Source organism: Panicum hallii, chromosome 5, assembly GCF_002211085.1.
Source record: "Panicum hallii strain FIL2 chromosome 5, PHallii_v3.1, whole genome shotgun sequence".
Lineage (NCBI taxonomy): Eukaryota > Viridiplantae > Streptophyta > Magnoliopsida > Poales > Poaceae > Panicum > Panicum hallii.
In genome coordinates, this window is record NC_038046.1 from 16,731,112 (window position 1) to 16,756,183 (window position 25,072).

Here is a 25,072-nt window from a genome sequence, read left to right on the forward strand (position 1 = left end):
AACGAAACCACCCGAACTGGCAGCGTATGCGAAACCGCGAAGGTGACCAGCGCCATCCCATGAACAAGAAAAGCATGAACCCGCGCGGATCTCGCTGCGTCGATCAGCTCTCAGCTCATCACCCCGCTCGAACAGATGGATTCAGTTCCTGTTTTCCGTGCACGCATCCGCTGGCGAGCTGAGCCGGGCGCCGCGGCCTCCTCACGCTTCCGGCGTGCACGGGTGACGCGTCGCGCTGTCGCTCTTAACAGCACCGGCGGCAGCTACCTCAGGCATCGGTATATATAGGACCTGCAGGAGAGCCATGCAATCGCATCCACTGGTCGAGCCAGCAGCGGCTCGGCTCGGCTCACCTCAGACGCGAGACCAGCTAGCCAGCGCGTGATGGCGGGCTACAGGGCGGCCGGCGTCGTCCTCCTGGCCGCGGCCGCGCTCCTCGCCGCGGTGGCGAGGGCGGGGGACGCCGACGAGACGTGGAAGTGCTTCAGCTCGTGCTCGAAGGCTTGCCACGGCAACGACGACGACGCTGCCGCCAAGGACGACGGCCCCTACGGGGGCGTGGCCAACGTCTCCGCGGTCACCGTCGGCGCCGTCACCGGCGAGTGCAAGAGCGGGTGCCGGAGCGACGAGTGCTTCGAGGGCGTGCAGGCCATCGGCTACCACCAGTGCGTCTACACCGCCTGCCTCTCATATTCTCCGCGTATGTGCACAATCATCAAGACCGATCAAAGAATTAATCCTGCTTCTTGTGCTCATCATTTTATTATACAGATAAAGAAGAGAAGAGGATGTGCTTGAAGCACTGCTGCCATAAATGCTTCCACCACCATAGCCCGCCTGGGCCTGGACCCACCCCGAAGCCGCCATCTCCGCCTCCACCTGGTCCCACCCCGGAGCCACCATCTCCAACTCCACCTGGTCCTGCCCCCGAGCCACCATCTCCACCTAGTCCTGCTCCGGAGCCGCCATCTCCAACTCCACCTGAACCCGCACCGGAACCGCCATCTCCACCTGGTCCTGCTCCGGAGCCGCCATCTCCCACTCCACCTGAACCCGCACCGGAACCGCCATCTCCACCTGGTCCTGCTCCGGAGCCGCCATCTCCGCCAAGTTAAGCAGAAGACATCTTGGATCTTTGCATGGATGGGATTTCATGTCTAGCTAGGCTTATGTGGATAGCAACTAGCAAGGCTTTCCATATTTGGTGGAGCGGCCAAAGTTTATCTATTGTCCCCTGCCCACCTCGTACTCAACTGGTAGTATTGCTTAGTTCTAAGATAAGGTCACAAATGATGAGTGTGTTCGACGAGTCGCTGCTTGTTTGTAACACTATTCCATAGTTCTCACACAAAAAGAAACAAACCGATCTTATTGTGTGAGCATGGACAAAAATACTACATATCGCTCGAGATCTGTCGGAGACACCTATGAGATTGGGATATTGAGATCGATGTAGTCACATCAGGCGCTTAGTTACCACTGAACGAATACCAATCTCTTATTACCACATGCCTGTGTTTTCAGCAGTCTACTCTGAAGGTAAAAAAATGAAGCTTTTTTTAGTTACCCATGACAACATGTACAATACACGCGTTTGCACAGATAGATGTTTGTAGAAAAGAATCAATTCATTTTTAAATTTGGTAAAATAGACGTTTTAGTTCCTCAACTTTGAGCAGAGAGTTTTTCAGATTGGCTATTATAGTCCCTCAACTTTCATTTTTGATTAAACTCATCCTTATGGTGATTCACCGCAATAAAATCAAATAGTAACTACGCTTCCATTGCTATGCTATTGAAAGCTTATCTACATTTTGTGTGGTTCCGCTATTAGACATGGTTGTTGATATGTTTCAATAAAGCGTTTCAAAACTTACAGGTTAGATATGTTTTTTAACAGGTACATTTTAATAAAGCACTTGTAAGTATCTAGATACGTTATTAGATAGTGTTGATATGTTTTAAGAAAGCGCATCAAAACTTGCTGCTGATGCACACATCAGATTCCAAGTAGAAGTGCTTATAGATATACTTCTGGATACAATCTTTTAATATGCATCAATCAACAAAGAAATTAGAGTGGCATTTTTGAAAAATGTTAAAAAACAACCAGACTGTCCTTCGAACTAGAGTGGCATTTTTGAAAAATGTTAAAAAAACAACCAGACTGTCCTTCGAACCTGCAATCTGTAGATACAAAAAAGCACCTGGCATACCAACTAAGAATCACCATTGGGTTTGTCTTCCTTTATATATTATATAAAATATATGAATGTCCAGCATAGTAACAAGAAAATCTGTGCATCGAGTCTTCCTCCTCTCTCCGATCTACTATATTTGTGAATCGTGACTGATGTTGCTCCCCTCGTGGGCGTGGAGATCCACTTCCATGATCCTGTCTCAATTCCTCAATGTCTTGGCAGCATTTGTGCGGAATAAAGATTAGGATCGTGCATAGTGGCAGCAGGGAGGAGTTGGAGGCATTGGAATCGAGTCTATGGCCGGCACTGGATCAAGGCGTAGACAATAAAAAGATAAAAACGATACTAGTAATCATAAATTGGTTGTTGCACACTGGTTAGTTGGCTTCAATGCTAGTTGGGAGAACAAGGTTCAAATCCTCTTTTTTCTTGTTTATTTTTTATAATTATAGTGAACAGGAGGACCCCGCATGCGTATCTACAAAACGTCTCATATTTTCTAGACACATTTGAAAATACGGTCTATGCGGAGACGCTCCAGATACGTTTTGCTAAAACGTATCTACACTCCATTAGAGATGAAATAAAGCGTAGCTATCCCTAAATTAAAGCGTATATATAGGAGTTTTCTCTAATAGTGATTATATTATGAGATTTATACAAAAAGTTCTCTTTACCCTTAGCTCATTCCCTTCTAAATTCATTTAAGAGCTGAACATTACAAGTGTTTGATTTCGAACATAGAATTTTATTTATCCATGCATCGTATTATATTGCGGATGCATGGAGAGTAAAATTAAAGCTACTTATTGCATAACTACGTACCACCATATAAAATATTATGGAAAGTTGAGCGAAATAGTAACACAAAATAGTGGAAATTGACGAGGGAAAAACCAAGGGTAAAAAAGATTATTTGCATTTATCTCATATTATTATAGAGTGTAATATTAATATAAGGACGAGTTTAATCTCAAAACAAAAGTTGAGGGACTAAAATGCCTATTTTATCTTCAAATTTCAGTTATGGTGAACAGTTCATGTGCTCCATTAAATCGGTGTTTGATAGGTGCTTACGGAATACCAAGTTTGTAAAACTGTGTGGGTACACGAATGCTTATTGCTTAGTGATGTAACATATCGAACACGTGATTAAGCACTTTGCAGTACGACTCTTTTTTTATAAATAAATTGCTGTACTAGTCTCATGCTAAGGTGTTGTTCGGATTTCAGATGCTTATAATAAATCCTGTTAAATCAAATATTTTGATACCACTTAGAAACACTAAATATGGTAATTATAAAATTAACTGCATAAGCCTAGAGCTTATTCACGAGATGAATCTATTAAATCTACTTAATTTATAATTAGCACATGTTTGCTGTAGCATCATATGAACTAATAATAGACTAATTGGGCTTAATAGATTCGTCTCCTAGTGGTTATGGAATTTATTTTTATATTAATCTATATTTAATACTCGTAATTAGCATCCAAAGTGACAGGGCTTATAATGAACATGCAGTAACGAAATTTAGCCTAAATCGCCGGGCTACGCATGAACCCCTCTCTCTGTCAAAAAAAAAAACGTGGCAACGCCTCTGCTACTCGATCGGGTTTCGCGCCGCCTTCACGTTCGGAAACAAACGGGCGGCAGGAACCGGAGAACCTGTCGCCATGTCGATCGTCGGGAACGCGACGCGTGGCAGGCCGAAGCGACGGTGGACGACGATCATCACGCCGGAGCCATGCATGGCAACCCTGCAGCCGCGCAGGCCGCGGCCCCGACTCGCGCGCGGCACGCCACCGGCGGCGGCGCGCGAAGCCCCGCACGCATCACCTCATCCCCGTTTCCTCTCCCTCCCAGCAGGGCCCCAGGCTCCGGGGAGATACGAACCCAGCCGCGCGCGCGCGCGCTCGACGCCACCGGTATAGATCCAAGGCCTCGAGCGAGCGCGTTCTCCTGCGAGCACTCGTCGTGCGCGCGCTCTCCGCGTACCCGGCGGAACCAAGGTGATGGCCGCGTGCTGCCGCGAGAGCCACGCGGTGTCGGCGTGCTGCGTGCAGCAGTTAAAGAACTTAAGGTGTCACTAGTGAGCTAATCAACGAGTTGATGCCATTCTCCAGGACGCTGATCTATCGCACAACATCGCCGATCAGCGCTCACGAGTGCAACGTCCAGTAGCGGAGCGTGGAGCCAAATCAAGTGGAGCTGACTTTTACGGATTTTTTACCTATGGACGTCAGCCGAACAAGTACAGACGTAGACTTGCAATGACGCAGCGTGTGGAGGAAGCAAGGCCGATGCCAACTTTGAATTTTGACTCCAATACGATCCGCCCCTGGCAACGTCCAGGTTGTATTGCAGCACTCTTGCCTAAAGCATTGGCATTGGCTCCAGTATCACTCAAATCCGAATAAGCCTTGGACCAATCCACAGAAACTATTCAGCCCACATAACGCGCTGAGAAAACAGAGTAAGGCAAAGCGGGAATCACAAAGCACATCATCCGCCTAGGCAAATAGGTACATGCGCGAATCTCTCTCATATTTCATAAAAAAAATATGTACATGTTGTTGAGAAGTGAGAGCGATAAAATAACTAGTGGTCTCACTTATAGAGTTAACTAATTAATATTTTCAAAAAAGAGTTAATTAATTACTATACAAAATGGTTGACAATGTTTTTGCATGTTCCTTTTGCTATGTCAAGTGAACCAGCCCAAATAAATGCACTTCCAAACTTGCGGAAATTTGAAAGTGCATTTAGTGTTTTGAACACCAGAAGTCCAAAATTCGAAGAAATCTTGACTTCCTATGCTGGAAGTTTGGAACCCGCATATGCATGCTTGGCATTTTACTACTCCCACCATTTCAAATTATATATCATTTTGATTCTACATATATATAGTTTTTGATATACATCCAGATACACGCTATGTCTAGATATACAGTATGTATCTAAAAAGTTAAAATGATATACTCCTTCCGATTTTTTAATGTCACATTCTCCTTTGGTACGTAGACTAAAGAAATGGTGAAAAGCATGTACTTCTTCTCTCCCGTGAGTTAATTCTACATCGATTTTCCGACACATGCAAGTCGGTGGGTCCTGCAGTAGCTAGTACACTGTGCATGCAGACAAAAGTCTAAGCCTGCATACTAAATTAAAATATCTGCACAGTCGAGGCACACACTAACATGACATTCTTTTCTGACTATTTGCAAAAATGAAGTACTGCATTTGAAAAAAAAGAAAAAAGAGAGAGAGTATAATTTAGAACAGGGGGAGTATTTTTTTTTAATTCGACAGCTATCTCGATTTCAACGGTTGAATCATGGATCTGGCGCCCTTCAATGTTGGATCTTGATCGAACATTAAGATTTGCTACTGAAAACACGATTCAGAACTGAAGCAACTTCACACCTCATCACTCGATGAATACATACGTTAGGCTAGTGATGAGCAAGGAAACCACACGAACGCGCAGGGCGTGCGAAACCGCGAAGGTGACCAGCGCCATCCCATGAACAAGAAAAGCATGAACCCGCGCGGATCTCGCTGCGTCGATCTCACCTCACTCCGCTCTCAAACCGATTCAGTTCCTGTTTTCCGTTCACGCATCCGCCGGCGAGCTGAGACGGGCGGCGTGGCCTCACGCTTCCGGCATGCACCGGTGACGTGTCGCGCTGTCGCTCTTAACAGCACCGGCGGCAGCTAGCTCCTCTGGCCTCGGTATATATAGGACCTGCAGGAGCGCCATGCAATCGCATCCATCCGGTCGAGCCAGCAGCTGCTCGGCTCACCTCACCTCACCTCCGGACGGGACCAGCTAGCCAGCACGCGATGGCGGGCTACAGGGCGGCCGGCGTCGTCCTCCTGGCCGCGGCGGCGCTCCTCGCCTTGGCGGCGGCGGACGACGAGCACTTGCACCACTGGAGGTGCTTCAGGTCGTGCGCGAGGGACTGCCACGGCGAGGACGCCCTCGACGACGGCGCCGCCGGCGGCGGCCTCAACAACGTCTCCGCCGGCGGCGGCGTCTCCCACAAGTGCAAGACCGGGTGCCTGCACGAGTGCTTCGAGGACCTGCCGGCGCTCTGCTACCAGCAGTGCGTGGTCAGCACCTGCCTCTGCCTCCCGCCCTGTAGGTGCACGGCCAGGCCAAGACCCCGTTCCCCAAACGGTTTAATTACAAGCAAAGCAGCAAGCGATCTAGCTGATGTTATCTAGCTCTGCTCATGGCGTTGCCTCTTGTGTGCCCGTCCGTTGTGCAGATAGCAAGGAGAAGCTGGCGTGCATGAAGAGCTGCTGCGACAAGTGCTTCCACCACGGCCCGCCTGCGCCCAGCCCTGGCCCGAAGCCTCCTGGCCCGAAGCCCAAGCCTCCCAGCCCGAAGCCGCCTACCCCGAAGCCGCCCAGCCCGAAGCCGCCTGCCCCGAAGCCGCCCAGCCCGCCAAAGCCAAAGCCACCGACGCCGAAGCCGAAGCCCCCATCGCCCAAGGCGCCACCGCCGCCGAAGAAGCCGTGTCCCCCCGGCCGTGAGACCGTGAACGCCAACAGCTGATGCGGTGGATCCGCCGCCGGCGAGAATAACAACTCGTAGTATTGACGTCGTGCGATCAAGTATGGTATACGTCGTCGTATATATGTACGTTGTGTGAGTCCGAATTAATTGTGGCCGCCGCTGGTAAGGACAAGAAATGGTATGTCTCCCCGTTGACATAAATTGGGCATACACTAATATGAATCGGATACCTAATAGTAGTTCTATAAATGAAATTATGAATGCATGATGTACTGGAATTTATCTTCTATATAGTGCAAGCAATGTATATGTAATACTACACTCGATCCTCAAGTATTCAAGTTTACTTTGTTTGTCTCTGAATGAATGTACACAAGTGCGAGTGCAGAAGGACGAACACCACATGGTTTCCTGTTTGGGTCAGAAAGAAGGCAGCATGCTTCGGTTTAAGCTTCACCGATTACGATGGGTCCTCCCTCCTATAGGTCTAAACTGAAGCTGGTCCAATATATACCCAAATGAATGGATGATTTAGTTAATTTATATGACCCCCAAAAATATGAAAAAAAACTCAGTTTACACCTTTAAACTATCACAGAAGTCCGATTTTCAACTTTTAACTGCAAAACGGGATAATGGAGGCCATCCAGCTGTCGAAACCGGATAAATGTAACCTTTTGGGTGGTTTTATAGTTGAAGGTTGAAAATCGATCTTTCATGATAGCAATTTCATTTGACGGTATAAACTGAACTTCTCTTTTCCCATAAAACATGTTTCAATATATATCAAGTGAAAGGGGCTCCATGGGCGGACGGGCATCATTGCACATCTTTGTTGAATTGATGGTCTAGCTCCCTTCAGCACGGCTTTTCTCATGTACATGTTCTGGAACGTGTTGAAGAAGCGAAACGGACGAATCTTTGGTCGTAGGAAATGTCACTAATAAGGAAACTAGTGTGCGGTGATCCACTGTTGTCTTCTATGTTTTCTCATCTACGCACGGTATTTTGTTGTGTCTTTAGTTCCTATACTCCTACGTCCTAGCATAAGACCCTAATTTTGGAGTTTTGGGGAATTGCTAATTCCACTAGGCTAGTTCGTATTTGAACTAGACGTGAGTAGTACACCTGCTTGTGGGACATCAAGTGTGCAGTCCAGGTTCAGGTACAAACCATTGAATTCAAATTTCGAATATGAAGTAGTGCAAAGCTTCGTCTCTGAGTTCTAAGCCATTTCTCGTTGACTCAAAATACAAAGCTTTGTCAGCATTTTCAGGGTCATTGAAGTATGTTTTCTTTTCCCAAATGCAAGCTTCAATAGATCTCTGATGATTTCTTAGGGAGAAGATAAAACGTGAAGCATAGTACATATTTTGATGGGATACATTGGGAAAACTCAAAATAAAATTTGATAGACAATGTGAAACTTCTATTTCAAATTCAAAGTGAACTTTATAGCTGATCTGAGTTGAAATGTGTTGGACTCTAGGATCATGGATTGCGATTGTCCGATTTAATTGTAACGTGGTATTCCAGTTCCACACATCACCCAGCATTTCTTGCTTGTGCTTTTGTCTCTTTGAGAGGTTCCTTGTATTTTTCTAGTTTTGTGTAGGGGCAAATTTTCTTCTCCCCCTCCCACACTCTATTTCTTTTGGCCGTCCATTCTCATTACTATGATTCACTGAAGACTCTTTGGTGTCCAACTCCGATGAAGTCCACGACGATGGGCAACCACAATGTTGTAAAATTAACCTTATTAAGCAATAAATGCTAGAGCAATAGCCATTATGGGGGTACACCTTAAGGAAAAAAACTCTATGTTGAGTTTTAAGCTTAAGGTGTGATCATAAGGAGTAAAAAATTATTTCTCTCCCCTCTCACCTCCCTCTCCCTCTCATCAGCACAGGATGTGGATGACTTTTAATTATAATAGGGGCCACATGTATATTGCAACAAGCTTTTAGCATTGTGGTAGGAGCAATAGTTGTAGACATCTAACACAATATTCCTTCTTAAGGTCACTTTGGAAATATACATTGCTCATAGATTTTAGGACTATAGGTCATAGGCCCTGAGGTTGGGGATCGCTCGAGTCCAACGTGGTTAAAATGGATGTTCATGATAGCAGCATTTGATCCAAGGTTGCTTGGACTGTAACTGTAAGGCAGGAGAGGCACCATCCCTCGTGGTGGTTTAAGGATTTGGGATGCGAGGTTGTGACAACGGGAGACAAGGATGGAGGGTGGGACAAGAGTGTGGAAGCGGTGATGATGCTTGCCAAAGTCCTGAAAGGAGAAAATGGGTGACTATGGTGTTGAACGGGGTGGAATCTCAGGGCCGGATCCAAAGAAACTCAAGTGCTAGAGCAATGGTCGATGTACACTTTTATGGTACTTGTAACACGACGGTTTAAGATGTTTTCATACGCACTCGAGAAATAAAAATTATTTTCAGTATGCATATAGATCAGATCAAATCCATGTCCCTCGTCCATGACCCAACCCAGTGCTAAGTGTTGCCCCGGCCCCCCCCCCCTCCAGCACTGAAAATGTTGCCACGCATATAATATACCAACACAACACACCATTGTTTACTTCTCACCAACCACCACATAGATCAAATGCTTTTGTTCTTATGGAAGAGATGAACTCAAATGCTAAGAATTTCAGTTGGGCAGGTCTCTGCATAACACGCAAACGCAACCTCTTCAGTCTTCACACAGTTCGCACACTCCCTGCAGGAGGCTGGAACACTGCAGCCTCGCTCATGCGTTCCACACGGCACGCAAATGGCGCTGCGTGTCCAACAGCACAAGCACACACGCTTAGCTCCAGCTCTTGCTCTTGCCGGCGGAGTATATATGCGGCCAGCTGCGGCGCCGACCCACGCACCCCGTCGAGCTAGGTGCGGCAGCTCCACTTGGACGACGACCGGGGGAAGCTAGCTAGTAGGCCGGCGATGGCGCGCTCCAAGGCGGTGCTGTTCGCCGCCCTCCTGGCCGTCGCCGCGCTCTCCTCCGCCGCGGCGCTGGAGGACTACGACCACCACGTGTACCGCAGGTGCTACAGGTCCTGCGTGAGGAGGTGCGACGACGACTACGACGATGACGACGACGACGCCTTCAAGAACGGCGTCCGCCCCCTCCGCGCCGCCGTGTCCAACGACCCCGACCATAGTGATCGCGACCGTGTCCACGATCTTGACGACGACTGGGATGACGATGACGATGACGACGACGACGATGATGACGACGATGACGATGACGACGACGACGATGATGACGATGACGACGATGATGATGACGACGACGAGGAGTGCCGGGTGAGTTGCAGGGAGGACTGCACCGAATACGTGCCCGGCGTCTGCTACCACCACTGCGTCTCCCACTCCTGCTTCTTCCTGCCACCGTGTACGCGCTCAGTGCCAGCCTGCCTACATTCATCAGCCCTACCCCTGAATTCATCTTGATGGCGAAGCGCCGCTGGCTCTGCTAATGCGTTCGCTGTGTGTTCCAATACATCTACAGACAGCTTCAGGAGAGTGGCATGCTTCAGGGGATGCGGCCACAGATGCTACCACCATGGCCGCCACCATCACCACCATCATCACCATCACGACGATGACGACGATGACGACGACGATGACGACGAGGACAGCCCGAAGCCAAGGCCTCCCAAACCTGGGCCGAAGCCGACACCGCCTAAGCCACGACCAGTCCCCGTGCCGCCGAGGCCTGAGCCAAAGCCACCGGTGGACGTGCCCAAACCGGGAACGCCGCCCAAGCCAGCACCGCCGAGCACACCCAAGCCGGCGCCTAGGAAGCCGAAGCCACCAGTGCCACGGCCGACGCCGCCCAAGCCACCAGTGCCCAATCCAGGTCCGAGATCATCAGAGCCGCCGCCGCCGCCGAGCAATTGAAGGATACCAACACGTCCGAGACAACACCAGATGATTAAGTAGAGGTTGCAAAAGCGATTACTGATGTAACTGAAGTTCATGTCATATATCAGTGAACATTACATTGTTTACATCCAGCATCAATCCGTGCCGGCAATATATATGGTGATGCACGCTACCTAGCTAGCGACTACTATCTTCTCGATCTTTAGTGGTTGGAGATCAGTGTGCAGAGGTGCCAGAGGGCATATATGGTATATCCTGTTTTGTTTGTGCCAGCTGCACTTTGGCGCTTCCTGGGAGCATAATGGGACTAAAAGTGAACCCCTTGTCAGTGACCCAGTCAGGGATTTTGTAAAATGGCTAAAAGTTGCATTTAGGTGCTTTCTTACAATCATACGAATGTAAGAGAGTTTTTTTTTGGCATGGTTTCCTTCACTTGGCACTCAATGATTTCATTGTTCATCAGTTGCAAAAAAAAAAAATACATGGACCAAGAATGATATATGGTGATCATCGGATATCACTATGGGCATGTTCAGTTGCACAGGGGTTGGCATGGAATGACATGATTCATTGCCAATCCTTCTAGATCTATGATAATCTACATCAAACCAAACAAGCCCTGAATTGAATTGATCTCAATCGTTTGATCTCCGGTACAAGCAGTGCAAAATAAAAAATCTAGATAACGGCGTGAAACAATGTGTGCGATAATTATGGATTGATTAAATGCTTGTTTGCAATGGGACACTCTAATGAAAATCTTGAGGTGAGTTCTAAGAATTATTGGTGCATGCAGTACCATTATTACAAACATGGACCGAGTATTAAGGAGATGCAACAATACATAAAACTATGAGCGAAAGAAAATAGAATGCCGGACTTCCAGACGCAATCGATCCCGAAAGGCACAAATATGCTGGTTTTCCTAGGTTGAATCAGCATAGACTTCGCCAAAATCCTACCAAAATCATTACTAGACTTCAGTATGAGTTCATGGAAGCAACTGTAATTAAAAAATCACCAAAAAAATGTTTCAGAATGCAAGTCGATCACGCTGAGGAATCACTTCATCTCCTTGTCGATCACCCGCCCCCTCCAGAATGAAAAATATTTTTTTTTCAAAAACCAGCAACCGGCAACGGGCATCCATCTGGACACGCTCCTCCTCACCGCCAGAAAATAAAACGTTTGCGCTCGATCGGACGGCACCCGCTCACACTTCCCGCCCCTCCAACCGCTGCCGGCCGCGAACCAGGCAACGGGAGGCAACCGCACGGCGCACGCTAGCCGTTGGGCAGACCGACACGCCACGCGCTGCCGCGGCGCGCTCCCGGCGTGACACGGACGAGGACAGTGCCGGCCGGCGGCCTATAAGGCCGCGCCGCGCGCGCCTCTAGTTCCTCGATCGGAGACGCAGGGCAGTTTGGACTGGAGCCAGTGAGGATTGGTTGATCGAGCGAGCGAGGGAAGCGCGGCCGGCGGAAGAGACAGGGACGATGGCGGCATCCGGGCTCGCGGTCGCCGCGGCCGCGGTGGCGGCGGTGCTGGCGGCGGCGGCGCTGCCGCTGCTCGCGGCCGGCGCGTACGCGGACTGCTACGACTTCTGCTTCAAGGACTGCATCTCCAAGGACAAGTCCATGAGGGACTACTGCAGCTACGCCTGCGACAAGACCTGCGCGCCCGACGGCCGCGCGCTCCGGCGCCCCGCGGCGGCCGCCGTCGGTGGCCTCGCCATCGCATGCCAGATCGACTGCGTCAGGGGGTCCTGCCACGGCGCCCGTGCAGGTACGGCAATCTAGCGCCTTGTGCGCACGCCTTCACCGGACGGATCGGGATTCGAGTTTGAATTGGCACGAGTTTTTTCTTGGTAACCTTACGTGCTTGTGGCATGGTTGGTCTGCAGGCGGCAAGGACATGGTGGCCTGCTACGGTCAGTGCTACGACAGGTGCAAGACTGGGCCCGGCCTGCCGAGACCTCTCCGCGCAGGCGCAGGTGTCGTCCGGCCGGCGGGGTTGCCCGGCAGCCCCTTCCACGAGAAGCAGGACGCCGTCGGGGCGGCGGCGTTGCCCGGCAGCCCCTTCCACGAGAAGCAGGACGCCGTCGGGCCGGCGGCGCTGCCGGATGCAGACGATGTCAGCCATCAAGCATGGGGCACCGTCCTCCCCTGATCGTCGTCGGAGAGCGACGCTACTCCGCCGCCTACGCCGAATGCCGCACAAGTGTGCTCGTGCCGCCGTACGTTATTACTAGAGAAAAAGAAAATGTGATGTGCAATGCTGATGTATATTATTCCTGCTGAGTATAGTGTTGATTGATGAAGAGATTGATTCATCAGTGTATAAGTTATTAAGTTCGCCGTTAATGCCTGGATTTATTGAGTGTAAAGTGAACAGAGGAACTCAGAGCTGTGTGGACACCCACGAACCAGAGCATGAAAATGCACTGAAATGATGTGCTACAAACAACTGCTTGCTATATAATTTTTTTAAGAGTTGCCCAAATTATAGTCATTTTAGCTTTTCTTTTTTTCTATGTATCTACATATATATTTATATCTGGATACATAGCAAAATCTATGAATCTAAAAAAGCTAAAACGACCAGTAATTTAGGACGGAGGGAATAATTATGTTTATTCTTGTGTTGTGGTGAAGGAACACGCTCTTTGGAGATGCAAACTTTGGCTGGCTCCAATAGGCCAGGTATCGGGACAAGCAAAGCCAATTTGATTGGCCAATCGTTATTGGCCAGCTATACAGCCCAGGCAAAATATATGGGAAGAGAGAGAACCGGCAATTTGGCTAGCCTTGACCACGCGAGGCATTTCTCCCGCACACAACCGTCACCTGGGACCTCGCGAGGGAATCAGCGGGCGGTGGACGCAGCTCGACAAGATCTGCGGCGGCGCGGCTCCATCGGCGACCAGGTGCGTCCCTAAATCCCTTCCCCCTCTTTCCTATGGATCCGGCGCCATGAGCAGGGTCAAACTGAGGGGGTCCAGGAGGAGCACGACGGCGGCGGACTCCGACCTGAAGAAGTCGAGTAGGTCGTCAATGTGGTCAGGTGGCTATGCTCCCTCAACATCTCTTTCACGAATCCCATCGATCGACCGCTAGGAATACTAGTCTGGTCTGTAGATCCATGTGGTCCTTCACGGTTGAGTTACAGTACGGCTAGATTCACGACTGAACTAGCTATGACTTTCAATTTATGTTTCCGTTGCTCCAATTGAAGCCGTTTTTTATAGGATTAGATGATGGCCTGCTGGGGACGATAGGGATGCATGCTGTGGCAAAATAATTCTGAACCCTTGTCTATTTGCTTGCAGTTCTAAAGTTTGAGAGTTCTCTTATTTAACAAATGATACACTTATCATTTCAGATGGACAACCAGTTCAACACCCAAGAGTGGACGCTCCCTATGTCCTCAACCATGAAGGAACTTATGAAGGTATGTTTCATTTTTTATTTTGGGTTATTGTTAATGTACTTTGTATGCTTCATTGATCAAAAAATAGTTTATTTCAGTACAACCTTACTGGTGCATTTACTGGATCAATGCATAATATGGATGTACCAATTGAGCCCGTGAGCCCTACTGCATCGTTTCATCATCAACCCACTGAAGACCCGAAGGTTCAAGAAGTCGACAGGAGTCAAGTCTCAAACAATAAGGGGAAGAAGAAGGTTGCCCAGCGAGGAAAATCATTCAGCAAGGAGGAAGATAGAGCACTTTGCTCAGCATTTCTGCATGTTAGCACGGATGCTATTATAGGTAAGTTCTAGCCCATGACTTGAGTACTCCACTCTTCAATTTTCAAACCTTTATGGGACATGTTGTTTCATATTATGACTGCAGGAACTAACCAAACTGCTGCTGGATGCAAGAATGCATCAACACTTCAAGAAAAACGTTGAAGTGAGTTGTAAGAGGACTCAGGTTTCAATAGAAAATCATTGGACCATGATTCAGAAGGCTGTCAACAAAATTTGTGGTTTCTATGCTGTAATTGAAAGGAGGAATGAAAGTGGCAAGAATGAGCAGGACAGGGTACACCATTTTATACATGACTCCAACCTTTACACATTTTTGCTATGATGATTCTTGCAGCAATGAATTTTTTTTTTGGTTTGGATAGATTAATGATGACGTTCGAATGTACGAGGAAACCGAGCCATGGCAACTCCATCACTGTTGGGTGATTCTTCGAGGAGAGCCAAAGTGGCATGAGAAGATGGTGGAATGTAACTCTGGTCAAAAAGTTAAATAGAAATAAATTCTTTGCAGACAGACAGTACATTTCCTGAACGACCGGAAGGAAGGGACAACGCCAAGAAGAAGGCTCGGTTAATGGCTGATACCTCATTGTCAAGTACAGCTGTGGAAATGCTACAGAAAATGCATGAAAGAGAAGAGAAGAATGATGAGAAGGAAGATCAGTTGAGGCAAGAAATGTTCCAGATGGAGAGAGAGAGGCTCGATCTACAGAAGCTGAACTGGGAGAAGAAGTGGGCTGCCTGGGAGAAGAAATGGGCAGTAATGGAGTCCAATGCCAAGTTGCAACAGAATGAGTACGAGTTAAACCAGTGGAATGCAGATCTTATAATCATGTCACAGGATCTTGACAAGTTGGCTCCACCATTGCGTGCGATGTACGAGCAGAAACAGATGGAGATCATGAAGAGAAGAGGCATCAACACCCCTCCAACTAGTGAATCCTAAGCTGTTGTATGTGACGAGCCTTAATTCTATTGTATGAGAGTTGTGTATGTGCATTTTTTTCGGCGAACTTGTTTGAGTGTTAAGACTTGTTTGATCAGATACTATTGTTTGTGGCTCATGTATCATTTCTAAATTGAATTATGCACCAGTGAGTGAGAATTCATATCTTCAAAGTTATGAGTATAATCATATATATAATTGAGATTGGAATGTATAATCTCATATATATAACTGAGACTGGAATGTATAATCATATATATAACTCAGATTGGAATGTACATTCATAGATATAACTGAGACTAAGACTGCTGCAGTTCATAGTTCAGATAGAAACCGAGACATTCATAGATATAACTGAGTCATTCATAGATAGAAACCATATCAGTAAAATCATAATTCAGAGCTGAGACTGCTGCTGTTGACTAACTACTGATAACTTATATTACAAACAAAAGCAACAAAAGTCATTCTCCAGTAACTCCATCTGGGACTGGGTAAACCAACAAAAGCAACAAAAGTCAAAGCAACAAAAGTCAATCTCCAGGAACTCCATCTGGGACTGGGTAAACCAACAAAAGCAACAAAAGTCACTCTCCAGGGACTCCATCTGACTCCATCTGGGTGAACCAACAAAAGAACCAAAAACTCACTACCGGCCTTGTCTATTTGTAAAAGAACCTGCATTGTTGCCATAGAGCTGCCAAATATGCTCCATGAGGTCTTTTTGCAATCTGTTAGACACAACCTTGTCACGAATTTTTGCATACGACTTAATCAATTGAGAAATTTCTGGCACATCTCTATTCTGAGAAATTGGAGGGTCTGAAGACCTCTCAAACTCCTGGCGATCGTTGTACAAATTTCTTTCATCTTTGATCACCATGTTATGTAGAATAACACATGCACGGATGATGTTGTTTAGATCACTATGGCTCCACAACCTAGCAGGGTTATAAATTATCCTGAATTTGGACCGAAGCACCCCAAAAGCTCGTTCAACATCCTTCCTTGCTGACTCCTGTGTCTGTGCATATATTCTTTCTTTTTGGCTAACTGGCTCACTATATGTTTTTACCAATGTAGCCCAATCAGGGTATATTCCGTCAGCAAGATAATAAGCCATGTTGTACTTGGTTCCATTAACATGGAACTCAGTTTGTGGTCTCTGTCCAGCAGCGAGGTCATCAAACACAGGAGACCTATGGAGCACATTGATGTCATTGTGGGAGCCAGGCAATCCGAAAAATGCATGCCATATGCGTAGATCCTACGTTGCAACAGCCTCCAAGATTATGGTCGATTTGCCTTTGCGCCCCCTGTATTGACCGAGCCATGAGGTCGGGCAATTAGACCATTCCCAGTGCATGCAATCAATGCTGCCGATCATCCTAGGAAAATCTCTAGCCTCATTGACTTGTAAAGTGGTCTCAAGCTCACTTGTTCTCGGTGGACGCAAAAAATCAGACTCATAAACAAAAATGAGGGTTCTTGCAAATTGTTTCACAGTCTCTAGAACTGTTGACTCAGCCATGCGATATGTGTCGTCGAACGAATCAGCTGGACTGCCATATGCAAGCATCCTCATAGCCACAAGGCATTTATGAATGGGATGAAAACCCTTGTGCCCGCAAGCATTCTTTCGTTGACGAAAATAAGAATTCTTCTCGGTGATCTTGCGGACCATGTCAAGGAATAAAGACTTCCTCATTCTAAATCTATGCATGACAAAACAGTATGTTAGCAACTACTTTATAGACTTTTTACACATTGAAAGGGACAACAGCGAAGAGTTGCATACTGTCGCCGAAAGTCCTCTTCGCTGTACAAAGGACAATCAACAAAGTAATCCCTCATGATTTGTGCAAAAGCTGCTTCTCTATCGCGATGTAGAAATTTATGTCCTGGAACTGAACCACCCCTCCTACGTTTAGAAGGTTCCAAAGCCGCGATAATGGAATATAGCATGCGTTGTTCATCTTTCTTCCGTTATTCTGCCTAAAATGTGAGTCCTTTAGGCATGACCAAGCTGTCATGTTCGAGAAGTCTGAACAACAAAGATTACACCTAGAGTTTTAGTACACAGATCATATAAATGCTTTTGTGAAATCATAAGAGATTGGGGCCATGTTCAAAGCACGAACACAAATATAGCAAATGTGGAAATAATCGGACCTTGAGGTAAACAGAGACTTCGCTACCATTGAGAAATCTGCAAGATTGAGCAACACGTGTAACCTTACTGAGCTCTTGATTTGTCTGTTGATGGCCTGACCCAAAGGTTCCGTATGGGAGGGATGGAACCCTAGGCCATGCCCCAAAATCAGAGCAAAATCAGAGGTTCCGTGCGGAGAGTTGAAGGTTGTGCAACGAACCGTGAGCTAGAGGCTGCGAATCTCTTCTTCCCTTGGCGAGACGCTGAGTCAGGTTGTCGATGCGTCGAAGACGGCGGCAACAGCGAGGAAGAACGCAGGTGCACGGTTTGGCCAAAACTCGCGTCCAAGCGAGGGAAAAAGTAGCGCTTCGGTTCATTGGTGCGAAAACAAATTGGGCCGCCACAGCTATTTTGCCTGCTTTGTTGGAAACAGGAGGCCCATCGCTGGCCAGGTAAAATGCAGGGGGCAGTTAAACCGTGAAATGGCTGGCCAATATAGCTGCCCATTGTTGGAGGCAGCCTTTAGTAGTTCTCATAAGCGGTCGGTAAAATCTGACGAGAACTTGAAACACGTCGTGAGAAGCACATGAAGATCTACATCATACCGAGACCAAATACACGAATCTAGCTAGCATGTTCCAAGCAAGGGTTAACCATGTGGAACATATTTGAAATATGATCCATGTCATAGTGTTATAGTAGAAATTGCAAGGAATAGACATAAGCACCGGCGACAATGGACATCAGGTCCGCTGACACAGTTGTACACTGCACCGGACAGTAGTTACTCCTTGGGACCAGATATAAATTCTGAATGGCAAACACCAGCTATGTCCGGAGTTTATAGTTTAACTGAAAAATGCAGTATTGTTCTCTTTTCCACAATTCAATGGTAACCATTGGCCCGTGGCCACGTTTGTAAGGCACTAGTCGGCATATTTTCGTGGTGCCGGTCCTCATATTTTAGTGGGGCTGTTACGAAACTGTTTGCGGAGGCCCCATAGAAGTTAAACATCAAAAAATAAATTTGGATGCCAGATGCATGTTTTCTAGTAGATGGCAAGCTATGGAACAATTATTATTGCGTAAGAAAAGTTAAAAGAATAAAATAAAAAGTACCAGTACACATCAATGTTCCCTCCTACCTACAAAAAGTACAATCCTAATATTTGAGAAAACAAATTCTACAAAAAACTCAATCCTAAAAATTGGATTGCGACTATTGCCTAGTTAAATTATCAAATTTGATTTACATGTTAAAACTAACTTCTAGCTATGATTTTAAAAAATCTGGTTATAGTTGTATGCAGCTAGCAAATAAGGGTACGTGGATCTTTTTACGTCACCACTAATTTATTTGTGAACAATTTAGGATTGCATTCTAGCACAAAGATATAAAAGAATAGGATAGATTTAGCAAATGTTACCGGTTATCATGAGCGATCGTCCACAAGAATTTTCGAAGAATTTGCATACCTGGTCTCGGTCATGTACTGGCGCGCACGGGTGGTCCGGTTCCGGTCATGTATCGGACGGCACCGCTCACGCTTCCCGCCCCTCCAACCGCTGCCGGCCGGTGCGCCGCGCCATCATATCCCCCGAACCAGGCAACGGCCGGCACGGTAGCCGGTTGGCCAAGACAGCACCCCCGCCCCGCCGCGCGCGCACATAGAACTCGCCCGCTCGCTTGCGCGCACGCGTGCCCTCCGTCCGGCCCTCCTCTCACGCGCTCAGCGTGACAGACGACGACAGGGCTCGCTCACTCGCCGGCCGCCGTCTTATAAGAGCACGCGCGCGCAGAGCCTCGGACGCAAAGAAGTCTGCATCCAGAGAAGTAGGCGCGAGTTCGTCGAGTGAGCGGCGGCGGACAGGGATGGCTGCCGGGCTACTAGCGGTTGCCGCTGCCGCGGTGACGCTGGCGGCGGCGGCGCTGCCAGTGCTCGCAGACAAGGACTGCTTCGAGACCTGCTTCAAGCACTGCGTCGCCAACGACAAGTCCATGACCGACTACTGCAACTACGCCTGCGGCATGACCTGCGGGCCCAACGGCGCGCTCCGCCGCCCCCTGGCGGGCGCCGCCATCGCCGGCCTCCCCATAAACTGCCAGCTCGCCTGCGTCAGGGAGTCCTGCCGCCGTCTCCAAGCAGGTAATCTGCTAGTGCCATGTGCTTGTGCACACACGTTCACCGAATCAGGAGTTCAGGACTTGGAGGTAGGTAACCACACATTTCTGTGGCATGGTTGGTCTGCAGATGGCAAGGACATGGAGGCCTGCTACGGGCAGTGCTACCACGGCTGCAAGACCAAGGCCGGCCTGCCGAGGCCTCTCGGCGCCGGCACTGTCTGGCCGGCGGCGTTGCCCGACCACCCCTTCCACAAGATGCAGGACGCAGTCCAGCCAACGTCGGAGCCGGACCCTGACGACGTCAGCCGTCAAGCACGGGGAGCCCTCCTCCCCTGACTGTCATGGGAGAGCGACAGATGCCACACCGCCGCCTACACCGAATGCCGCAGTGATGTTCACCATATCGGCAATAATATATCCGACATTTCGTGTTTATTTGTCGCGGTGACCCTGATAAGAAAAGAAAGTCTCGTTTTTATCAACAACTAGTTTGAATATATATGTTCGGATTGGTTTGAAATTTAAAATCTATTTGAATTTAGTGTATCTTGTTAATCAGTGACCTCTCATAAAATTTTTTAATCTATCGGTAATGCATAAACCCTTATCTCACTAGTCACAAGAGAAACGTGATGTGCAATGCAGATGTTTATGCCTGCTGAACAAAGTAGTGACTGCAGAAAACTTATTCGTCAGTGTACAGTAGGTCCACGTTTATGCATGGGCTCTCAGTGTCAGCTGAATGTCATCTTCGAACAAACCGAGGAACGCACAGCTGCATTCTTTACGGGCTCCAAATCTAGCCCAGTGTGGGTATTTTCAAAGGTCACCTTTCTTCCAAGTTCAACAAAAAAAAGTGAAGACAAATGGTGTTTCAGAAGATATTCACTGAACGTCTACAAATTAAATGTGAGCTGACCCTCCGATATAGACTTATGTGGGTTGCCGAGCTCAGTAGCGGGAGCGAAAATGCTTTCTAGTTGAGTGCAGTATGTTTCTGAACCGATAATTAATCTTGGACTAGCACCCATACATATCCGAAGTTATGTTTATATACTGACAAGTGACAGCACATGGTTATATAACTTTCACTATTGAAATATCGGAGTGTGTCAATATAATGTCCTAACCGAGTTATTATGTTTATATTGGAGGAAGTGGTTTACATAGAACGTTTTTAGTCCCAAATTAATGAAAATGAGAAAGCATCCGTTCGGCCTCCGTTCCAAAATATACCTATTTTTAGTTTTATTTTCAAGTCAAACATTTTAAACTTTGATTATAAATACTGAAAATTTATAAAGATCGATAATGCAAAAATGGTATTAGTTGATTAATAATAAAACCAACTATCATAGTATGTATCCTTTTTGTATTTAAAATTGATTATTTCTAGAGATATTATTGGTTAAAGATGAAAATATTTTGGTCAAATCTGAAAGTTGCTATATTTATATTTGGGGACGAATACTTGAATCGGTATTGGAGGCTGTGCTCTGGCCCCCTGGCTGTGAGGAAAGAAGGAAAGACAAAAGGCCCGTGGAACGGCAACAAAGAGGCCTAGTTTAGAGCCCATCTGCAAGTAGCCCATGAAAGAGCTCAAAGGTAGAACTTGCATTGACAATACAATATACTCCTCAAAACGAAAAAACAATGTGTTGCCACTTGACACCAAACCATCTGCCACACTCCCGAGAACTGTACTAAAATGTCCGCGTGTTACCATGCACGTCCATGCGCTCTCGTGGCAAAGCCAAACACAAGTCGCATGCATGTCGCTGCGACCACCGCACGTCAAGCGCGGATAAAACCCGTGACGGCGGCGTTACCAGTTACTACTACCCCATGCGCGCATGCGTGCTTTCTGCAAAAACCCCAGGACAAGTTTGGATCGCCGGTCGAGCCGTAGGCGTGAACCCCGGCGATCGCGGCGCCGCGCGTGCATAAAGTCAGAGGGGATCGCACCACACAAACCAGGCGGCCCGGAACCCTGCACATGCGAGGCCGGCACTTGTCAGTCGGTACTCCTACCACCTGCTCCCATCACCGAATCAGCCTAATTATTTGGATTTCCAGACTACAATCTTTTTTTTTCTTTTTTCTTTTTTGGCGAAGAAGACTGCAACCCCTCTTGCAGTTGGTGAAGAGATTGCAGCATGCGATGATGCACCAGACCAGACCAGGATTGAGTCGAGGCCAGCCAGAGGAATCGTAGGATTTGTCGTGGGGATCCAACAAGCGGGTGGGTGGCGACTACCTGCAGCTGCGAGCTGGAGAAGGTTCCGCGCACGTTGGTGGTCGTGCCGCCATGTACTCCGGCGCAAGACGTGGGTTAAGTCAAGGGCGCGCGACGGTTCATATTTGATTATCCTAATAAAACCTTCAGTAGTATAAAGGTTTGCATCTCGGCCGGGGCATCCCCGTAGAAACATCACGTGGAAATTAAAAGGAAAAGAAAACGAAGCCGTTTGATCTTGAGCTGGCCGTGGAAAGAATTCTAGTTCCAGCCAGCTAGCAGCGAGATGCCCGGCCGGCGCGCAGCTCCAGGCAATCCTGCTCCGGCTCCTGTCCTGCCTGTGCTTCAGGATGTCAACCTTCCCCACACAACCCAATGCGGCTCTGCGCTTGTGCCTGCGCTGCCGCAGATGAATGTTGCCAACTCGCCGCCACGACCACTTCAACGATCAGCAGCAGCCTGCAGCATGGTGACATGGTCCCCACTCCCCGGCTGACTTCTCCTTTTCCAGCTACTACTACTACTGGAACTTTTTCTCGGATTGCCTGCCTCAAGATTCTGCCGTGTGCAAACCAATTTTTGCAGGCCTTTGTCTGGAACCGACTCGATCGCTAGCTGTTCTAGTACCCAAGCATCGTTCAGTTGCTACCTTACGTGGCCACATCACATTTCTGTAGATTCATTTGCATTGTAGGAACAAAATTCCAAGGCAGATAATTTGAAAGATGGGATGACAATGTGTGAAGCCTATACATGTATATAACTTAATCCAACTGTGTACAGATTACAACATCTCTCGTCACTCTTGTGAGTATTCGATCTTCTCTATATAGCCTTTCATTCACAATGGAGAAATTGCAGCAGAACCAAATCAAATCAGTAGAAAAAAGAAGAAAAAAAGTACAAAACGAGAGAGAAAATCAAGGAAACAAAGCAATAGATTAATCATTGAGCAACACTTTGTTTTTTACCGCAACGAATAATTAACAATGTATATGGTCGATCACAAGGCATGAGAAAAATTCCCGGAAAGAATCAATTTTTACGGCGTCCACCCGGCCGCCGGCGGAGGCGGGGATGAGTAGTCCCACACCGGCAGCTTGGGCAGCGCCCGTGGCGGCGGAGGCGACGGGTACCGCTCCTCGGGCGACACCTCCGAGTACGGCGGGGAGGAAGGCGGCGGGGGCGACGAGTAGTCGTACTTGGGGACGCTAGCCGGCGGTGGCGGTGGCGAGAGGTACCGATCTTCTGGGGATACCTCGTAGTAGGGCGGCGGTGGCGGCTCGAGGTGGACTGGAGGCGGTGGCGGTGGCGACTCGTGGTGAGGTGGAGGCGGCGGCGAGAGGTACCGGTCCTCCGGTGACACCTCATAGTAGGGCGGTGGTGGGACCTCAGTGTAGGCTGGAGGTGGCGGGGAGAGGTACCGGTCCTCCGGTGACACCTCGTAGTAAGGTGGCGGCGGTGATGAGTAGTACACTGGAGATGGCGGTGGAGGGGAAGGAGGTGGCGGTGATGGCGATGGTGGTGGTGGAGATGGCGGCGGGGGAGATGGAGGAGGAGGTGACGGGGATGGAGGTGGAGGAGACGGCGGTGGGGGAGAAGGAGGAGGTGGTGATGGGGATGGAGGTGGAGGAGACGGGGGTGGGGGAGAAGGAGGAGGAGGAGGCGGGGGAGATGGCGGCGGAGGTGAAGGTGGCGGGGGTGAGGGCGACGGTGGAGGAGGAGACGGCGGCGGCGGGGGTGGCGACGGCAGCACGAACTTCTTGCACTTGAATGCGTCGCAGTTGACGTGGTGGTTCTTGAAGAAGTTGCATTGGTCCGGCGACCTCTGGTCGGGGCGGTCGGGGATGCAGTTCCGTCGGTCGTCGATGTTCTTGACGTGCAGGCACACGGGCGGCTCGCCGGTGATGAAGTTGTATGAGTAGGTGAAGTTCTGGAGGCGTGGCAGGTGGCAGATGCCCTCCGGCACGTCGCCGACGAGGCGGTTGTGGCCGAGGTCGAGCTGCTCGATGCTCACGAGGCGCGCGAGCTCGTCGGGGATGGCGCCCATGAGCTTGTTGAAGCTGAGGTCGAGCACGGTGAGCCCCGTGAGCGTGCCGAGCTCTGGCGGCACGCATGACTTGAGCCCGGTGTTCATGAGGATGATCTCGTTGAGCGTGCCGGACATGTTGGCGATGGACGCCGGCAGGCACCCGCCGAAGTCGTTGTTGGCGAGCACGAGCACGGACGCCGGCGAGTTGCCGACGTTGTCGGGGATCTGGAAGTGGAAGCGGTTGGAGTTGATGAAGATGGCGTCGAGCGGTCGGTCGAAGAGCTCGCGCGGCACGGGCCCCTCGAAGTCGTTGAAGCGGAGGTCGAGGTACCTGAGGGCGGGCATCCGGAGCACGACGTCGGGGAAGGGCCCGACGAGGCGGTTGTTGCTGAGGTCGAGCTCGTGGAGCGCGCGGAGCTTTTCGAGCGACCGCGGGACGAGGCCGCAGAAGCGGTTGGAGTTGAGGTGGAGCACGGCGAGATCGGCCAGCAGGCCGAGCGCCTCGGGGAGGTGGCCCGCGAGGTCGGCGTGGTTGAGGTCGACTGAGGCGACGACGGTGAGGTGGGGGTCCGCCGGGGACGGCGCGCAGAAGACGCCGGCGTAGGCGCAGACGTCGGGCCCGTGCCAGGACCCCGTCACGTTGTAGGGGTCCGAGAGGATGGCGCGCCTCCACGCCTGCAGCGCCACGTACGCGTCGCGGAGGCGCGGGTTCGGGAAGGAGTAGGACGGGTCGACGGGCACGTCGCCGCCATCGTCGCCGCCGTGGTACTGGAGGAGCTGGCGGCGCCGGATGCGGGCGGCGTCGGACGCGCTGAGGCCGCGGCTGACGAACGCCGCCGAGGCGGAGGCGAGGAGGTGCGGCGCGAGCAGGAGGAAGAGGAGAGCGAGGGGGAGGGTCCTGGGCGGCGGTGGCGTCGTCATTGCGGCGCGCACATCGGCGCGGGAGCTCGTCGGGAGGGGTGGTGCTGGGGCGCTGCTGGTTGCTGGGCGCCTGGGCGGGGTGGATTGGGAACTGGGAAGCTCGCAGCTGCGAGGGGGGGATGATATCGCGACGCCGGGGCAGGCGCGCGGGAATAGAATATTGCGGGGGAGCGGCCGGACGGCTGGGATCGAGGGGTGGGTGGTTGCGTGTCCGCGTGATCGGCGGCCAGCGTTTGAAAGGGCCGGGAGG

At 49.4% G+C, this 25,072-nt stretch overlaps 7 protein-coding genes and 1 pseudogene across 7 annotated transcripts; 6 read left to right on the plus strand and 2 right to left on the minus strand.

Moving 5' to 3' along the window:
- The first annotated feature begins 384 nt into the window (after positions 1 to 384).
- LOC112892505 (extensin-like) lies at positions 385 to 1,115 on the plus strand. Its single transcript, XM_025959649.1, has 2 exons — positions 385 to 700; positions 772 to 1,115. Exons 1-2 carry the CDS (start codon positions 385 to 387, stop codon positions 1,113 to 1,115), a joined length of 660 nt encoding a protein of 219 aa, XP_025815434.1.
- A 4,934-nt stretch (positions 1,116 to 6,049) lies between these two features.
- On the plus strand, positions 6,050 to 6,767 carry LOC112892506 (chitin-binding lectin 1-like). The gene is made up of 2 exons (XM_025959650.1): positions 6,050 to 6,347; positions 6,478 to 6,767. Exons 1-2 carry the CDS (start codon positions 6,050 to 6,052, stop codon positions 6,765 to 6,767), a joined length of 588 nt encoding a protein of 195 aa, XP_025815435.1.
- A 2,922-nt stretch (positions 6,768 to 9,689) lies between these two features.
- LOC112892507 (WW domain-binding protein 11-like) lies at positions 9,690 to 10,649 on the plus strand. The gene is made up of 2 exons (XM_025959652.1): positions 9,690 to 10,140; positions 10,258 to 10,649. Exons 1-2 carry the CDS (start codon positions 9,690 to 9,692, stop codon positions 10,647 to 10,649), a joined length of 843 nt encoding a protein of 280 aa, XP_025815437.1.
- Positions 10,650 to 12,130: 1,481 nt separating this feature from the next.
- LOC112892508 lies at positions 12,131 to 12,803 on the plus strand. Its single transcript, XM_025959653.1, has 2 exons — positions 12,131 to 12,419; positions 12,538 to 12,803. The coding sequence occupies exons 1-2, from the start codon at positions 12,131 to 12,133 to the stop codon at positions 12,801 to 12,803; spliced, it is 555 nt and encodes a 184-aa protein (XP_025815438.1).
- A 604-nt stretch (positions 12,804 to 13,407) lies between these two features.
- Positions 13,408 to 15,356, plus strand: LOC112892509 (annotated as a pseudogene).
- Positions 15,357 to 16,005: 649 nt separating this feature from the next.
- LOC112892510 lies at positions 16,006 to 17,040 on the minus strand. The gene is made up of 2 exons (XM_025959654.1): positions 16,709 to 17,040; positions 16,006 to 16,555 (listed from the first exon to the last, which is right to left on the minus strand). Exons 1-2 carry the CDS (start codon positions 17,038 to 17,040, stop codon positions 16,006 to 16,008), a joined length of 882 nt encoding a protein of 293 aa, XP_025815439.1.
- Positions 17,041 to 19,381: 2,341 nt separating this feature from the next.
- LOC112892511 lies at positions 19,382 to 19,969 on the plus strand. Its single transcript, XM_025959655.1, has 2 exons — positions 19,382 to 19,655; positions 19,761 to 19,969. The coding sequence occupies exons 1-2, from the start codon at positions 19,382 to 19,384 to the stop codon at positions 19,967 to 19,969; spliced, it is 483 nt and encodes a 160-aa protein (XP_025815440.1).
- Positions 19,970 to 22,586: 2,617 nt separating this feature from the next.
- Positions 22,587 to 24,890, minus strand: LOC112891943 (leucine-rich repeat extensin-like protein 4). The gene has a single exon (XM_025958955.1). It carries the CDS (start codon positions 24,820 to 24,822, stop codon positions 22,912 to 22,914), a length of 1,911 nt encoding a protein of 636 aa, XP_025814740.1. The 5' UTR covers positions 24,823 to 24,890; the 3' UTR covers positions 22,587 to 22,911.
- Positions 24,891 to 25,072: the final 182 nt, after the last annotated feature.

What these genes read in the sequence shown, in the direction of transcription:
- LOC112892505 (XM_025959649.1), top strand. Translation starts at nt 385, where the DNA reads ATGGCGGGCTACAGGGCGGCCGGCGTCGTCCTCCTGGCCGCGGCCGCG. An exon ending in CTGCCTCTCATATTCTCCGC is followed by an intron (nt 701 to 771) that starts GTATGTGCACAA and finishes TTTATTATACAG; the next exon opens with ATAAAGAAGAGAAGAGGATG.
- LOC112892506 (XM_025959650.1), top strand. Translation starts at nt 6,050, where the DNA reads ATGGCGGGCTACAGGGCGGCCGGCGTCGTCCTCCTGGCCGCGGCGGCG. An exon ending in CTGCCTCTGCCTCCCGCCCT is followed by an intron (nt 6,348 to 6,477) that starts GTAGGTGCACGG and finishes TCCGTTGTGCAG; the next exon opens with ATAGCAAGGAGAAGCTGGCG.
- LOC112892507 (XM_025959652.1), top strand. Translation starts at nt 9,690, where the DNA reads ATGGCGCGCTCCAAGGCGGTGCTGTTCGCCGCCCTCCTGGCCGTCGCC. An exon ending in CTGCTTCTTCCTGCCACCGT is followed by an intron (nt 10,141 to 10,257) that starts GTACGCGCTCAG and finishes ATACATCTACAG; the next exon opens with ACAGCTTCAGGAGAGTGGCA.
- LOC112892508 (XM_025959653.1), top strand. Translation starts at nt 12,131, where the DNA reads ATGGCGGCATCCGGGCTCGCGGTCGCCGCGGCCGCGGTGGCGGCGGTG. An exon ending in CTGCCACGGCGCCCGTGCAG is followed by an intron (nt 12,420 to 12,537) that starts GTACGGCAATCT and finishes GTTGGTCTGCAG; the next exon opens with GCGGCAAGGACATGGTGGCC.
- LOC112892510 (XM_025959654.1), bottom strand. Translation starts at nt 17,040, where the DNA reads ATGGTCCGCAAGATCACCGAGAAGAATTCTTATTTTCGTCAACGAAAG. An exon ending in GATTGCATGCACTGGGAATG is followed by an intron (nt 16,556 to 16,708) that starts GTCTAATTGCCC and finishes TGTGCTCCATAG; the next exon opens with GTCTCCTGTGTTTGATGACC.
- LOC112892511 (XM_025959655.1), top strand. Translation starts at nt 19,382, where the DNA reads ATGGCTGCCGGGCTACTAGCGGTTGCCGCTGCCGCGGTGACGCTGGCG. An exon ending in CTGCCGCCGTCTCCAAGCAG is followed by an intron (nt 19,656 to 19,760) that starts GTAATCTGCTAG and finishes GTTGGTCTGCAG; the next exon opens with ATGGCAAGGACATGGAGGCC.
- LOC112891943 (XM_025958955.1), bottom strand. Translation starts at nt 24,822, where the DNA reads ATGACGACGCCACCGCCGCCCAGGACCCTCCCCCTCGCTCTCCTCTTC.